The 17,270-nt window shown below is 42.4% G+C and overlaps 1 protein-coding gene across 1 annotated transcript; it reads right to left on the bottom strand.

Annotated features, from left to right (window-relative positions):
* Nucleotides 1-13,599: 13,599 nt before the first annotated feature.
* LOC308313406 (uncharacterized protein) lies at nucleotides 13,600-16,371 on the bottom strand (the record flags this gene model as incomplete). The annotated part of the gene is made up of 6 exons (XM_080760504.1): nucleotides 16,301-16,371; nucleotides 16,146-16,187; nucleotides 15,918-15,995; nucleotides 15,732-15,809; nucleotides 14,053-15,544; nucleotides 13,600-13,834 (listed from the first exon to the last, which is right to left on the bottom strand). The coding sequence occupies exons 5-6, from the start codon at nucleotides 15,534-15,536 to the stop codon at nucleotides 13,600-13,602; spliced, it is 1,719 nt and encodes a 572-aa protein (XP_080616630.1). The 5' UTR covers nucleotides 15,537-15,544; nucleotides 15,732-15,809; nucleotides 15,918-15,995; nucleotides 16,146-16,187; nucleotides 16,301-16,371.
* Nucleotides 16,372-17,270: the final 899 nt, after the last annotated feature.

Raw genomic sequence — 17,270 nt, 5'->3', positions numbered from 1 at the left:
TTAGACCAGAGCGGCCAATGCGTTCCTCCAGGCTTTCAATTTTTGCACCAACAAAAATGAAAGCCTGGTACCGAGGCTAGGTTCCCTGAAGAGGCACCAGAGTGAACACACTGTAAAACTGTCCAGTAGACTGAAAGCACACCACGTTCTCACAGTTCTCACAGGACAAAAAAACCCAAAATAAATATTATGTCCTCTGTAAACAGTGTGACAAAAGTTTAAAAACTTGCTAAGACACCATGTTGCATTCACATCATGGAGTAAAAAAGAAAGTTTCCACTATAAATGAGCTCATTGGGAGGATCAAATTAAACAGCTGTTTGTTCGTAGGGAGGTCGATAGACGAGGACAATATTATGGATTATTAATTATACTGCTCCTATATTTTAAAACAAGCTAACGTGCTGCACTGAAAAACATTTCAAAGTAAAAAGTTACAGCATGTGTCTCCACAGTAAGCTGAATTTTACAAAGTGTGAATGGAGTTTCTAGGTGAAAGTGATTTTTTTGAAGTGCCACTATCTGCCTATAAATGTCTCAAATTTGAAAGCACTATATTTCTAAAACTATGAAACATTTCAAAGATTCCTTTTCAGGCACACATGTCCACCGTAGGATGAACCTAAATAGGTTTGAATGGGGTTTCTAGGTGTAAGTAGTATGTAGGACTATGGGTGAAACGTTATAATGGTAATATGTTGTAAAACAATGAGTAATATTTAGTGGTTTTCACTTTTACAAAAAAAATTAAAAATAATATAAGAATATAATAATTCTTCTTAACCGTGCACTTGCACGACAGCAAACCTATTCATGGGGAACATTCACCAAAAGCAGCTGATCTACAAGCTCACAAGCTGTCATGATTGTGCAGCCTATATATTTTGGTTATTTGATTTTATATAGTACTTAAATTAGTCCTTTACTGCAGACCGATACAAATAAGGCAACATAAACCCATAATAATTGAATAAATCTGGAAAACATCATTGGTTTGTGATCAGTTTGACTGCTTAATGAACAGTAAAGACATCAGGATTAGGTTAAACCAGGCTGTTAGCCTGGTCCGGAGCAGGCTAAGTCCAAAGCATAAGTTTCCATCGTAACTTATGTAGCATCACTTTCATGAAACCGAATCAAGCCTCAACATATCTAGGTTAACTGGTTAAGTTAATCTGGCAAGATCAACCAGCTTTCATGAAACCGGTTAAGCACTGATCCAGGATATATTAAGCCAGGATATGTGTTAAAGCCCGGCTTAATCTCTAATCCAAGTTTCGTGAAATAGGCCCCCGGGAAGCCCAAATGTTTGGGGCAGGTCAGGTGCATTGCGATAGGTGCTGGGTAATTAATCACACCACCTGCCAATTGTGTGCTACAAGGATACTTTTTAGAAAAGCACTAAGACTTGCTGTTTACATCCATTTTGAATTCATCAGAACATTTAAAGACGTACAGATTTACAGGGAAGAAAGGAAATAATCATGCAGTTAAATGCCTCCGTGAAGTTGGTGAAAATATGAATCAAAATGGTGTCATTCTTTAGTGCTGCATTTGTGACATGAATTGTATCATTTGTGCTGGTATCATAGAGATATTTTAAGTTACATGTTTGCTGAGCCTTCCCCCCCATCTTTAGGTCCAAATTGAACAATACTATTCTTTCGTGTTTTTTACTTTTTTGTTCTCTAATATGTGCCGTTGTGCTATTTGGTAATTTTTATATAAATTGCTATGTTGTGTGTTGGCATGTTAATGACCGTCATCATGGGGCAGTACACCTAACTAGAACAGGACATGAATATAGACGGTAGGAAACATAGCATAACTTAAAATATCTCAAAATTGACACCAGCACAAATTATGAAATGTACGACACAATTTAGCACAAATTAATAAAGAATGACACCATTTTTGTCTCCACCAGGCCAAAGGCCTGTGGAGAGTATGTTTTGCACATTGTGTGTGTGCGTGTGCATGCGTGCGCCCGTCCGTCCGTCCGTGTACAGCTAATCTCCGGCACCGATGCCAATTCTTCCACAACGGCCTGTTGTAGCGCCACCATGAGGCCGACCTTAACAAACATATTTCTTTACATTACTCGTAGACATTTTATCCATACATCACGCAAGGCAGTATACACTATCTCCATAGTCATGTGATCAACACGGACCTGTCCGCTTCCCCATATTCAGTCCCCATTGGCTAAGATTGCCTTCCAAAGTTTGCAGGATTGGTCCGTTATGAACAAAAAGCCTCAAATCATGAACGCAGAGTGCAATTTGAGGGAAATGTTGCATGCACATTCCCATTAGGTGGAGGAAGAAACCACTTGAAAATCTTCACATCAGCCTTATGGTGGCACTATAGCTATATCGTATTTTTATCTATAACTGCACCGATTTGTGTAAAACTTTGTATGCACACTCCAAGGAAAAACCTTTGACATGCATTTTTCACATCTGCTCTTTATAACGCCACCAGGAGGCCGACTTATGTAAAACAATTTTTTTGATATTACTCCTTTAGATTTGACCCAAATATCATGCAAATGATACATTACACATTATCTCTATAGTCATGTGACCAAGACGGGTCTGTTTTATTTCTCATAGTGTATCGTGAATTCGTGTTTGGCTAAGATTGGCTTCCAAAGTTTTCAGGAGTGGCCTGTTTTGTACAAAATGCTGCGATCATTAACACAGTGTCCGATTGCAGTGAAACTGTGCACGCTTGGGGCCGATTCATACTCCTATTTTACCGCTGTTTCGGCGCTGTAGTGCCAAAATGATTTCGCCTCGTCAGAAATTTTCAGTAGCATCGAAGAGACGACTTTAGGACGGTACCCGCCCCCCCGAGGTTACACACCGGCATTCCGACGCATCCCCGTTCCGACTCCTCCCCATTTCGCCCCCATTCCGACGCACCCCCATTCCGACGCACCCCCATTCCTACCCAACACACAACCCCGCCTCCCCCAGCCCCCACCAAGCACCCCACCCTCCGAAACGGCGTCCGAAACGTAGGCTACACAATCACCCCCCCCCCTCCGGAATTTAAACACCGCCAACGCACAGGGAAAGGCGCACGTGTGTGTGTGTGTGTGTGTGTGTGTGCGCGCGCGCGTGCGTGCCAATTCTCTGCACCTTTGTCGAAGCATAGGCCTATTAATCCGACCATTTTATTACATTAAATAAAGATCTGTCTCGGCTGTTCATCTGTCCATGAAAGCAAACGGCACGGTCAGGATGACATGTGACATGACAGCGCACGAGAGAGAAAATAATAATAATTGACTGCATACGGTAGGCTATAATGAGTCCAGGCATCCCTGCAGGACACCCGCACCCTCCGGGCGTTCACTCCATTTGCTCGTGCGTACATGTGTGCGTGTCGTGTGTGTGTCAAAGTCAAAAGTTTTTTTTTTTTAATACAGGTCATATTTCTATCCTTTTATTAAATACAAATAAACTTATACATGAATGATGTACATCTGTCTCGCCTGTTATTACTTATTCTTGCTTTGTCTGCCATCTGGAATAGAGAGATTCCGTTTTTTTCCGGAACCGGTGGGGAATGTAATTATGTAAAGGGAGGCTGCCTTGCGTACAGCGAGAGAGCGAGAAGCTGAATAATTCCGGGAAAGTGCATTCTTCTATGATTGATACTTTGATAGGACAGCCCACTTAATTTCATATATTCCCACTGTAGGCTGCATGTCAATTTTTGAACAGTGTAGGCTCTATCGTTTAATGTTGTCTCATACACATGTAAAAAATCTGAACTGGCTGTAATTCTTTGCTTCTTAGCAAAACTGAACTTGTATGCATAATTACATGCTGGACATATCTGTTGCGTGTGTGACTGTGTGTGTGTCTTCAATTATGTGCCCACGTCACCACGTCATTGCAACATAGGTAGGCCTATAGTAAATTTGACTTGCGCACCAGAAGGGAAACAAAGAAAAAGATGACCAAAGACGGTGAAAAGTGGAAGCGCTCTGTGAAGTCCTATATGTGCCACACTGTAGGCCTTTGTTATATTATGCAGCATAAGCCTCTAAGGTGTATCAGCGATACAACATCTTTAACGATTTTGTATCGCTGATACACCTTAGAGGCTATACGTTGCAACAGGCATAAGCCCGCGCGGCCCTCAACACAGGGCACGTTCGGAAATAGCGCACAGTGCGCACTGTGCAATGCAAACTAATAGGCGAGTGCGCTCCCGGTGCGCATTTCCGAACGCACCCTGATAGTTCAGCACCACGGACAGTTCCTGATCACAGATAGACCACTCATCAGATAGACCGTTGATTGAAATTGTTTTTACATGTTTTTTTGATTTGATTTGATTTATTTAGAAAAGTAATCATAATACACCATTATAATCAGCGATTCAAGGATTACACAGTAAAGTCCAAAGACTTATTTCCACTGGGGTCCTCTCACACTGAACAATACTTTAAAATACATCACAAATACATAACAGTACATATACATTACATACACAACACATAGTCCTTGGGCCAAGTGCCCAGATATGGCATGTCGGTACCGAAAAGGCGGCAAAGTTTAGTTGTGATTTTTTTATTCCTATACATCCCTAGATTGGGTTTTGATATGATAGACCTTGCTGACTGGTAGCTTTTTAGTGGTTATCACCTCAAACCCCCCTTTTTGGTATATGGCTCTGGCGAAATTGTGTAAAGGCATACATTAATTCACTAAAATTAAAAAAATCGACTTGGAAGTCTAAAATTTGTCATGTAGTATCTTGACACATAGGGGTAAGTAGCAGAATAGTATTTTGGGGCATGCTACCATTGTATTGTTAAATATGACCTGAATCATCCACAGAAACACAAAGAAATATACTGTCCGCTTAACAAATGACAACAAAGATGGTTATTTTCCAGCACATTACGGTGAATATCACTGCCTCACTTGTATATAGAACACTTCTCATATCCCTAAGCTTCAATTTAAGCCCAAGATGACCTTTCTATCTTGAAAATTACTCTTTCTGTAGCCAAAATTCTGCACTATACCTCAAATCTGTGAAAATTGTATATTCAAAAAACTAAAAAGTGCCTTCCCTGGAAATCATCTTCTTTCATTGGGCCGGACGAGATATCGGTACCGAAAAGGTGGCAAAACCTTACCTATTTTAAAGTGTTCATAGGGTCAATATAAGTTAATTAAAATATGATAGACTTTCCATAGGAGCAGCTTTTTTTGACTGTTTGTTATTTTCCTCTATAGGCGGATTTTCATCAGTTCCAAAAAGAACACAGACAGCCAATAGCACATTAAAATTTATATAACACTCTTTTTGGACATTCCTTTTTATAAATTAAACAAACCTGTGTCCAATAAATTAGTTGATGAAGTGGGTGTGGCCTATTATTTGGTGGTGGAGCAGTTCTTTCAGGAATCAAAGCTGAATGGGACACAGCTGTCACAGCTGACTGGTAAGATAAATCCAACTTTAAATTGTACTACATGTTAAGATAAATCCAACTTTAAATTGTACTACATGTTAAGGGTTATGAAAACCCATTATGTATACACATGTGCATGAGAATTTAAGAAGCATATTTGATTGTTTAGAGACATATTTTGTTACTAACTGTATGTTTCATTGCATAAGGGCAATAATGTAAGGCATCTTGCAGGGGTGTAGTCCTAAAAGTGAATTTGAACATTAGCCCTGAATAGTCGATCTACAAACTAATGTAAAAACAAAATATTGATTTATCTATTTCAGAGAGTCACGCCATCATAGAGCAGTTCTTACAGGAATCAAAGCTGAATGTGACACAGCTGACTGGTAAGACAAATCTAACTTTTTATTCTTGGGTTTAAACAAATATATATATATATTTGTTTGTTTAGAGACTTTTGTTTGTTTAGTGCTACTTTAGAAGTGCATTAGCGTCAGATTTCAAGCTAATTAATGTAAAAACTAAATATTAATTTGTCTATTTCAGAGTGTCACGTCCTCGTGAAAAAATGAATCCAACTTCAGTCGTAGGCAGCAGCAAGGTATGCATCATCCACTGCTCTGGCGGGATTTCTGACTCAAACCTGGTGTCACCCCAAAACATGGACTCATGGAAGTCCTTGCTGAGGGCAGCAGAAATCAGACATCATATCCCAATTTTGGACATAGCCAAAGACTTGTGTGAAGGAGAAATTCCAAAAGTACTGTATCATCGCCGATGCCGTAGCATCTTCACATTGAAAAAATCACTAGACACTATCACTCTAAAAACAGTATCTGCCTCAAAAACAGCATCTGCCTCTGTAGCAGCAGAAGAAACTTCTAGAAGACCATCTAGAGATGCACCAAGCAAATCAATAGTGTATGAAGTGAAGTGTATCTTCTGCGAAAAATCAAGCAAGTATATGAAGGGCCAAAAAACGAGGGAACCTCTCATACAATGTTCAGAGTTGCGCGCAGATGACATGATCAGAAAAGCAGCAGTCATCAAACTGGACCAGAGAATGCTTGCTATCACTAGTAGAGAGCTTGTTGCTGCTGAGGGCCAATATCATAGGTCTTGCTACCGTGCATACACATCTCATATTACATCTGGGAAGCCTGCTACCTGCTCCAAGTCAAGGAAAGAAAGTGGAGATGCAGAAAAACAGTATGAGGTAGCAGAAAAAAAAGCCTATGACGAAGTGTTTTCATACATTAGGAATGAACTCTTTTCCAATCCAGAATTAATACCTATGACAAATTTAAGTCTTATCATCAAGACTAGAATCATCCATGAAGTCTCTTGGTGTCAGCCAGATCAAGGACTCAACTAAGAAACATATCCGCCGTAGGATGGAAGACGAGCTTGGCGGATCCATCCATATCTTTCCTGATGAAAATGGAAAGCTTCTTCTATACCCAGACAGCCTATCAAGGACTGAGCTTGTCAAAACAGTATTGTCCTTGAAGATAGAACTGCAACATATCAGATCAGTGAACCCTGATGATGCTGTAACAAAGGCAGCTTTGCTGATGAGAAATGCTATTAAAAAACAAGACACCAAACAAGTGTGGCCACCTGATGTAGAACAAGGTGAATTCTTAATTCCTGAATCCATCACTCAGTTCTTGCAAACACTACTGAGTGGAAACTGCAACAGCCCGTCTGAAAGAGTAAAACGACTTGTCACCTCCTTTCGTAGTGACTTGGTCTTTGCAGTCACATGTGGCAGAATCAAGCCACCAAAACATGTACTTCTGCCCTTTGCTGTGAAGTCCTTGACAGGAAACACGGAATTGGTGCACACTCTGAACCGGCTTGGACATAGTGTGTCCTATTCACAGTTTGAAGAGATTGACACAGCACTGTGTCTGCAGAAGATGGAACTGTCAAGAGATGACCTACCACTACCGGCAAACATTTATCAAAATGTTTTCACCACCCTGGCTTATGACAACATAGACCGGCTAGAGGAAACATGTAGTGGAGCAGGAACCTCTCACCGAGTCAATGGCATAGCTGTCCAGGCAAAAGTCATTGGACATGCACCTCAAAGGATCATGCCTACAGTCACCAAGTCAAAGAAGAGGAGTATCAGCCCCAAAACATTGCTGCTACCTACGTACAATTCTGGACAGAGAGTGGGGCCACCAAAAACCCCAAGTGTAGATGCTGACACTACAGCACAAGTCCAGGATGCAAAGGCAAAGAACCTTGTTTGGCTGCTTGCTCGAATGTCTGTCCCAGAAGCTCAGTCTGTGAGCAGCTGGACTGGTTTCAATATTCAGGTCCGCAACAATGTCACAGTGGTCCAAGACACTGTAGGCTACCTGCCAACTATAAATGCTCCTGCTACAGCACTGTCAACGGTGTATGAGATGCTAAACCAAACGTTGGGTATCATGGAGTCCCTGCAGTTAACGACGATCGTCTGTGTGTTTGACCAAGCACTGTATGCCAAGGCAGCAGAAGTAATGTGGAAGCATGAGAAGTTTCAAAACATTATCATCAGGATGGGGGTGTTCCACACTATTTGCAATCTGCTTTCCATTCTGGGCAAACGATTCCAAGATGCAGGGTTGAGGGACCTATGTGTGGAGTCTGGAGTTGTTGCGGAAGGGTCAGTAACTGGTGTGATGGAAGGCAGAAAATACAATCGAGCTGTCAGGTTGCACAAGCTTGTCTATGAAGCATTGATGAGGCTTGCCTGGAAAGGCTTCCTTCTGTGGATAAAGGAGAAACATCCAACAGAGATGTCACACATGGAAGAAGCACTGAGGAGCATTGATAGCTTCCAAGGTGATATCTGTCAGGCATCACTCACAGAGCTTCTTGAAAAGGATTCATTCACCCTCACCCTACAGCTATTCCAGGTCTACCTGGACTCTCTCCGGAACCAACAAGGTCTTTCAGCTTTCTGGATGTCCTACCTGGATATGACAGATATCATGTTGGGCCTAATTCGTGCTTCTAGAGAAGGGAACTGGATGTTGCACCTTGCATGCATCCGAGAGATGATTCCTTGGTGTTTTGCATATGACAAGCTCAACTACGCCCGCTACCTTTCATACTATTATGCCACAATGACACAGCTGCCTGCAAATCACCCGGAAGTGCATGCCCATTTCCTGCAAGGAGGCTTCTCCGTCCAACTTGGCAGCAGAAATCCTTTTGGACGAATTCCTGTTGACCAGACCATTGAGGAGACTGTCAACAAGGACACACAAACATCTGGTGGAACAAAAGGCTTCAGCTTTAACCTCAGAGTACCGCAGTGCCTTCCTGAGGCGGCTGAGGGAGATGGTTGGCCAAGGAGATTCTCAACTTAATCACCCAGACTTACAGCTGCCCAGGATCAGAAGAGATGAGGCTGGTGTTGAGTCCATTGTTGATATCCTGGAGAACTGCTGGCTGAATCCATTCAGTCCAGACCAATGTGAGTTTGTCAGCTTGTCAACAGCAACTGTTGCCCCACCAGATGTGGGCAATGACCTACTTGATGCTCATAAGATAGGAGAGCAAGCCTATCAAGCCTTCAAACATGAACGTCTCGAGACAACTCCACCAACTACAAAGTTTTATGACAAGATCACAAAGAATAAGCTGAAAACATTTTCAGAGGTCGGTAAAAAAACACGCAGCAAAGGGCAAGGCAAGGAAGTAATTCTGAAGGCTGATAGGAATCTGTTTGGCCACATGGTTCTGGTGGCCCAGAGCCGAGAGCTACACATGAGAGATGTGTTGGCACATCCACTGGGACCCGTGCCCTGGGCCCTAGCTAATGGGGATGGATCTCTTCGCAAGACAAACAAGGCAACTCTTGCCAGAGAGTTGGAGAAGAGTGTTGCCCCAGCAGAAGTAATCCCCAAACCATCAACAACCATCATCGATGGAATGAGCCTTGTCCAAAAAATGAAAGGAGATGACAAGACATTTGCACAGCTGGCAGAATCAACCCTAGCCAAGGTCTTGCATGAAGGTGGCAATAGTGAACGGATTGATGTTGTCTTTGATGTTTACAAGGACATGTCAATCAAAAATTCAGAAAGGGCAAACAGAGGTGCAGAAATGGGGATCCAGTTCAAAAACATTGTTTCTGGCCACAATATTCAGCAGTGGAGGAAACTGCTCTGCAGTGCTGCAAACAAAGCCAGTCTCATCAAGTTCTTGGTGGAGGAATGGAAACGGCCCAAGCACAGAGATAAACTGCAAGATAAGACACTGTATGTCACTTGTGAAGAAGTCTGCTTCAAAATCACCAAGGACCAGTGGGAGGAGGTAACACAACTGAGATCTACGCAGGAGGAAGCCGACACCCGCATGCTATTGCATGCTCTCCATGCAGCAGAGTCTGGCTACAAGGCAGCGATCATCATAGCTGATGACACAGATGTTCTGGTGCTGTCCCTTGGTTTCAGCAAGGACATTCCATGCCGTGTGTACCAAAAATGTGGCACACAGAACAGGACAAGATTTCTGGACATCACTAAACTTTGCCAATCACTCGGTGAAAGTGTTGCTGATGCCTTGATTGGCATGCATGCGTTCACCGGTTGTGACACTATAAGTCAGTGGCGTGCACAGACACTTTGAGGGGCAGGTGCTCAAGTGAAACAAAAGGGCACCTTATCTGGCGCGTGGAACCATGCACCAGCTGCAACAAAACATTTCTCTAACACACACACACACACACACACACAGCCATATCCAGTACTTCACAGATGGAGGGGTCCAATTGCCATTATAAAGTCATTATTTTCGGGTCAAAAACAGGTCTGCACAGCAGAAACAGCCTAACTTACATTTTTGATGAGCCTGCTCTCTGGTCATTTTAACTTTCTTCAATATTGGCATATGGTACATATCATAATAACATCAACACATCAATTGAACTTGAACAACCAATGTCAATTTGAAGCATTCCCTGCTGAGAGAGAGAGAGAGAGAGAGAGAGAGAGACGCATCTCTCTATCGCACGTTAAAGAGAGAGAGAGAGAGAGAGAGAGAGAGAGAGAGACGCATCTCTCTATCGCATGTTAAAGAGAGAGAGAGAGAGAGAGAGAGAGAGAGACGCGTCTCTATCGCGCATTAAAGAGAGAGAGAGAGAGAGAGAGAGAGAGAGGGGGGGGGGTCGCGTTAGCATCAAGCTAAGCGTACGTTCGTGGCGGCGGTGGAAATGGGATCATAATATGCATTGGACTCAACAACTTACTCTGACTGTTCTTTGTGCTGGATTGGAGCAGTTGAAAGAAATAAGGAGGAATATATATCCATTTGAAACGCGGGCTCCGCCATGACACTAGTCACACAGTAAACAAACTTGCGCGTCACCACGTGTAGTACACGCACACACACACACACACACACACACACACGCCAGATTTCGAGAGAGAAACCAGCAACCAGGTATGGAAAAACAAGCCCAAGCGACGTTACAGACAACACAAGCCCAGAATGACGAAGTCGCTTACAAAAAGCAAATTTGCCTGCCCTCAGTGATATTCTTCTCCAGTACAGCAGTGCAGAACCGAGAGAGTGACACATTCTTTTGGATGTAAACTGCGGACATACAACATCATGACAAATGTATAAATAAATATATTATAAGCTTTTAATCCAGAATTAGATGTCACCATGGGCCACATGCTATACACGTACAAATAAATTATACAAAACAATAAAAAAGTGTAAAAACATTGACGTTCAAAAGGGCATGTTGTTCCAGAGAGGGCCACCAAGGGGTGCTCAAGCACCCCTTGGCGTCTACGTATGCACGCCCCTGCGTGCATTTGCAGGACGTGGGAAAATGGGCACCTTCAAACAATTGAAGTCAGACAGGGCATACCAAGAAGCCTTCCTTGAGCTGGGACGTGCTTGGACTCTCTCTGATGAGCTCTCCAAGAAGCTGGAGGAAATCACTTGCCGCATGTATGTACCCTCTACACACACTACAGAAGTCAATCTTCTTCGCTACCAACTTTTCTGCACCAGGCGTGGAGAGGTAGAGTCCAGCCAGCTTCCACCATGTCAGGATTGCCTGATTATGCATTCAATTCGTGCCAACTATCAGGCTGCTATCTGGAGACGGTCTCTTAAAACCCAGCCATATGTACCAAGCCCTTTGGACCATGGGTGGACCACAAATGATGAAGGGCAGCTGGAAATGCAGTGGATGCGTGGTTCCCCAGCACCAGATGCTGTCTTGCAGTTACTATCCTGCAAGTGTGTGAGGTCATGTAAACTACCTGAGTGCACATGTCTCAAGAATGGGCTGAAATGCACAAACCTGTGTAAACTACAAACCTGTGCCAACCAATGCAGTGAGGAGGAGACCCCTGCACAGCTGACAGACTCAGATACTGATGATGATTAAAAAGTATCTGAAGTACCCTGTTGGTACCCTAAACATAGGGACATATCGTCGCTGTCCGATGAAAAACACTTATCTCCAAAAACATAGGTTTTCAGGAGCATGTAAAAACAGTTTTTCTCAGAAACTAACTGGAAATAAACCTATAAAACACTGTTGTTAAACACATTTAGCACCACAAATAAGAATATAACTGTACAAAACCATCAGTCAACAGTTTAAGGTTTTCAATGGACTTACAGGGTTTTCTTGTGAGATACGTGGAGATACGCAAAACTGTTCTGTTTTTATGGTCAACTCAGATGGCACACGCACGTCAATGAGCTGATCCTTGTTTCCCTACGTCGTACTTCTGAGTTCCCTCTGATAAATATCACATGAAAGCAAGGCTATATCTGTCATGTTGCCATATAAACACATCTTGGGACTTGAATCTTACGTTTTTAACCATAGAGTAATGTTTTTAACCCTGGCAAACAAGATAAAAGTAACAGCATGCCGGTGCCGTCAATCGACTGTCGTAACTTTTACCTGTTGTCATAATAGTTGCCATGCAACAGAAACTCCGACATGACGAGGTATATTGCAGTCGGTTGTTAGTTTACCTTGTGTCACCAGGCTGTCAATAGATCATCTCAGTCGTTGCCTTGATGACATCTTCTTGGGACCGATTATTTTACCAGTAGCAATCAACAAAACAAGCCCAAATTAATTAAATCAATTAATTACCAGCTGCATTATCTGTGGGTCTGCTGACGTTATGCCACTTTTTAGCTGAGCTCCGCTGTTATGCTCAAATTAGTGACCCTAAAGAATTCTGAGGCAACATGGCTGGAGACAAGGCAGCCAATCAGAACTGCTCGACTAACCATTGACATGCAACAACAACTTTCAGCTTTTTTATCAGCTCATATTGGTTAAAAATCATCAAAAAACATCTAAAGCTATGCTTCTGAATTCCTAGCACCCATGAAAGTTAAAATGCACTATAGAAACCAACCTTTTTACCAAAACAATCTAGGATAAAGTGTTTTAACTATTTTTTGGGATTGATTAACAGATTACAGTGGAAACAAGCTCTATAGGCTTTAAATACCAATAGCATAACCTTTGACTGTACTGCCTGTATTATTGGAAATCTTGCAAATAAATCAATGCCTAATCTTGTTTAGCCTACTATTTAAACCAGCTGATACTATACCCAAACTAAATTAGCATTAATGTTTCAATAATAATGTACAATAGCCTAACGTCACAAATTTGTGCAGACAGTGTCGTCCACATTAGGAATACATGTATGTGAGTGAACTCTATTACTCCAACAGTCAAAATTGCCCAGAATTGTTAAGCCTTAACATTTAGGCATATCATTTATTTTATAAATTATTACAAGTCAACTGCAAATAAATAACTAAGTCAATGCATGAATAAATAAATAAATGCTGAATAGATAAGTCAATGCATGAATAAATAAATAAATACTGAATAGATAAATACAAACGGTAACACCACACAGACACGAACATTTTAACCCATTTTGGGCAGGAACCCCTTTTGGTGTTTTAAACATCGATATAATTTAGCTATTGAAAAATAGCAGATTACAGAAATAATAAATACAGAATACAGAAACTGTCAGAATTTAGATGATTTTTTTAAATTTCGACGTCAGGCTTAAATGGGTTAATAACGCAACGGGAGGAACATGAGAACCCAGTGGAATGGTGGTAGGTGGTGGTCATCACTCCTCCGACTGCTCATGGCGGAGGGCGTCGTAGAAGCCGTGGAAATCTTTGGGCAACACCAGCTTCATTTCTTGCAGGTGTTTGAACTTTAGTGCCTTGATGATGCGCCTCGAAGTGTACAGCGGGGCCACTGTGGTGACGTTGCTCTTCTTCCTCAGGGATGGGGACTCGTAGGGATTCCAGGCATCTGAGTGGTTGATCTTGTACTCCATACTGCCATCCATGTTGTACCTAGGATGAACAGAAGTCATGAAGAGAGGGACAGAGACAAGGGAGAAAAGTCAAGTTTTAATGATTATTTTTTAAATTTAGGGATGTGCTGAAACGGCCGATAACGATGTGTTTGCCGATTAATCTCCATTCACTATAGTTTTTATTACACTGTATCTTTGAATAATGTTTATTGTTATGGTTTCCACAGCTATGTACGTATGTCAGTATTCAAATACCTGATTGCTCGGAGGTCATGCACGGTGGGATCCCCAGCGACCTTTCCCGGGCGGATGGATTTGCAGAGGTTCACAGAGCTGAAGTTTGTGAAGAATGTGTGGTCCACATACTTCACATGGTACGGTGTGGGATTGGAGCGAGCTTCCCGGATGGCAACAGCATACTCAGCCGGAACGCTGATGTCTCTGTTCCTCAGTCTTCTCTCAATCACACTATGCACAGAGTCGCACTCCATCTGTGTGTGACCTCTTTCTAGGAACTTCTGTGTCACCATCTTCTGTGTCTCAGTTGCAAACTTGAGGAGGGCATTGCTCAGGAGCATGTTTCGATTCTGGTAGCCACATCCATCACTCCACAGGATGTACTCTTCATACGAGGGATGTTCTTTGAGAAAGTGCACGATGCATGAAGCAAACTCGTTGGCAGAGATACCAGCTTCACCCTCGTGCCATAAGTAATGTGATGCATCATGTGAAGTCATGTCATAAACGGTGAAGTTATGGACACAGAGCTTGGTCTTGAAATAGAGGGATGAGGCTTGTAGCTTGGGGCAGAGCAGGAGCCCCTGTAGATCCATGCATGTCACCAAGGTCTTCTCACCTGCCTCTTCTTTGTCCTTCTGCTTCATGGCTCGTGCAGTGTCCTTTTTGGTGCAGTGCTCCTTCCATGCGGCAGCGTCAATGTTCCCAGCTTTGAATGCACAGCAAGTATCGCACTGGTCTTTCTTTGGGTGAAAAAGAGACAGATTTAAGTCCTTAAACATTCTGGTGAACACTTGCCTTGACAGAGCCTGGATGCCATTCTCTGCACTGGAATGAGTATACTCTGCATGGAGGTGATTGATGGACTTGAACACAGGTTCCAGGTACATCTTAGAGGATGAGGCCCTACAGTAGTGTGAGGGAACTTTTGGAAGGTCCAAAAGGAAGGTCTTCAAGAACTCCACCTCCTCTCTCCTTACAGTCACCCTCTTCTTCTTCTTATCTTCCTTTGTAGGACTTTTCCCTCTTCTTCCTATCCACTTCAAAAGAGACCACTGCTTCAAGCCTAGGGTTGACAGGAACATGCGCTGGCACACTCGGAGTCTTCTACCATCTACTACAAGGTGATAGAAAATGGTTGCCGACCTCCTGGAGTTCTCTGATTCTGTCCTCCGTCGCTTTACACTGCTCACCTCTACCAATGACTTAACATAAATCTTCCTCTCACGCCAGTCTAATTCCTCCCAGAAGTACTTGAAGATCTCTTCTCGCTTCGACTCCTCTACTTCCCTGCAGTGCAGTTTAGTGGACTTGTGACAGGCTGCAGACTGGCATGACACACCCAATTTTCTTTCCTCCTTTAACACAGACTCTCGATTCTTCCTCCCAAGATATGACTTGCCACTCATTCTCCTCTTCTTCTGGATGTTGCTCTTCCAGTTGTCTGGATTTCTCCTCTTCCTCCCCAGACCAGCATCACCACATGAGGAGTCCTCTTCCATCTCAACTCCTAAATATGGTTACAAAAGAATTCAGACTGTTAAGTGTGTGAGTCTCTCTCCCTCTCTCTGTATGTGTGTGGAGCCCCTCGTGTGCATTTATGGATGTGTAGTTGAACGAAGCATTAAATAGCCAACATGCACAATACCACATTACAAACATGTGCATCAATGTGTCCATAATAATAATGATAATACCTTCATTTCCAGATTCAGATTCACCTGAAGAATCACCATTATGGTCAAGTTCAGGTGTCCAGGTTCGATCAAGTGGATCTGGGAAAGAAAGAGGAACAAAAACTGACTGCAACGTTGACATAATTCAGTGTTGCCAGCATTTTGCATTTCTTGCTCTGGCTGACTTAAGCCTAGTGTTCCACAAACCTTCTTCTCCCCCACTTGAGAAGTCATCCTCAACTCCGTCTTCATCCTCCACATTCGAGTGATGCTCAACTCCTTCTCCTGAACAGAAAATAAATATTCAAGTGTGAGTGAGGGTCTCTCTCTCTCTCCCTCTTGTCATGTATGTTTGTCTGTGAGAGACAAAATTCCAACTAGCTAACATGCAGCATTCACATCACCTCTGTCATTTTACATAAAGGCTAATAATACCTTCATAGCCTGATTCAGCAGCACCAGAAGAAAGCAGTGGATCTGGGAAAGAAAGACAGACAAACTGAATGCAATGTTCACACACACCTGTAATTCAGTGTCACTGGATTGTGCACTCTTTGCTCTGGCTGACTTAAGGCTAGTGTTCCACAAACCTTTGTCCCCACTTGAGTGGTGGTCATCCTCAACTCCACTGCTCTCCAGTCTACTGTGCTGCTCAACTCCTTCTCCTGCAGAAAAAAATCAAATGTTCCCTCTCTCTAATCATGCATTGCTTTGCGTTCACAATATTGCAACATCACATGATGTATTGTGCATCATGTGTGCGTGTGTGTGTGTACAGAATAAGGCTCTAAATAAATAATAATAATACCTATGGATTCATCAGCACCAGCTCTAGTTGAAGTGTCCATGATGAATCAAGCACATCTGATAAAACAAAAAATAAAGAGGAACACAATGTACAATGAATGCAATTGCTCTTAATCCTCATTTTACCACAAACCTTACTTGGTGAGTCTTTGCACCGGTCAGCTAGGAAACACTGAACCCCCCCAGCCATGACTATAGCCCTGTGTGTGTGTGTGTGTGTGTGTGTCAAACCTTCTATCTCCCCGTCCCCAATTGATGATTCCTCCACAGCTGCTTCTGAAGAAAAACAAGAAAATAAATGTGGTTAGCCCCGTGTGTGTGTGTGTGTGTGTGTGTGTCAAACCTTCCATCTCCCCAATTGATGAGTCCTCCATAGTCGCTTCTGAAGAAAATAAATGTGGTTGATCTCATGTGGTTGACATTATTGTGATGATATACAGCAGATACATGTCCATTTGTTTAAAAAAATGCCATTTTATCATGATCATTAGTGAAGACCTATGAAGATAGGTTGAAATAGGTCTATGTACATTGTGTGGGTCTATTTTGTGGGTCTATGTACATTGTAATGGGCAAAAACACACCACCTACCTTCATTTACAGATTTAACAGCAGACCCAGCACCTTCAGAATCCACTTGGTCACATACAAGTGCATCTTCTTGGAAAGATAGTTTAAAATATTAGTACACTGAATAAATCAGCTATTTGTTGTCATTCATGATTTTTATTTCCAAATTAATTAATAAGTTGG

The sequence above is a fragment of the Protomyctophum bolini genome (assembly GCF_963924005.1).
Source record: "Protomyctophum bolini genome assembly, chromosome: 3".
In the NCBI taxonomy this organism is placed as follows: domain Eukaryota; kingdom Metazoa; phylum Chordata; class Actinopteri; order Myctophiformes; family Myctophidae; genus Protomyctophum; species Protomyctophum bolini.
This window is presented reverse-complemented; position numbering and strand designations above follow the sequence as displayed.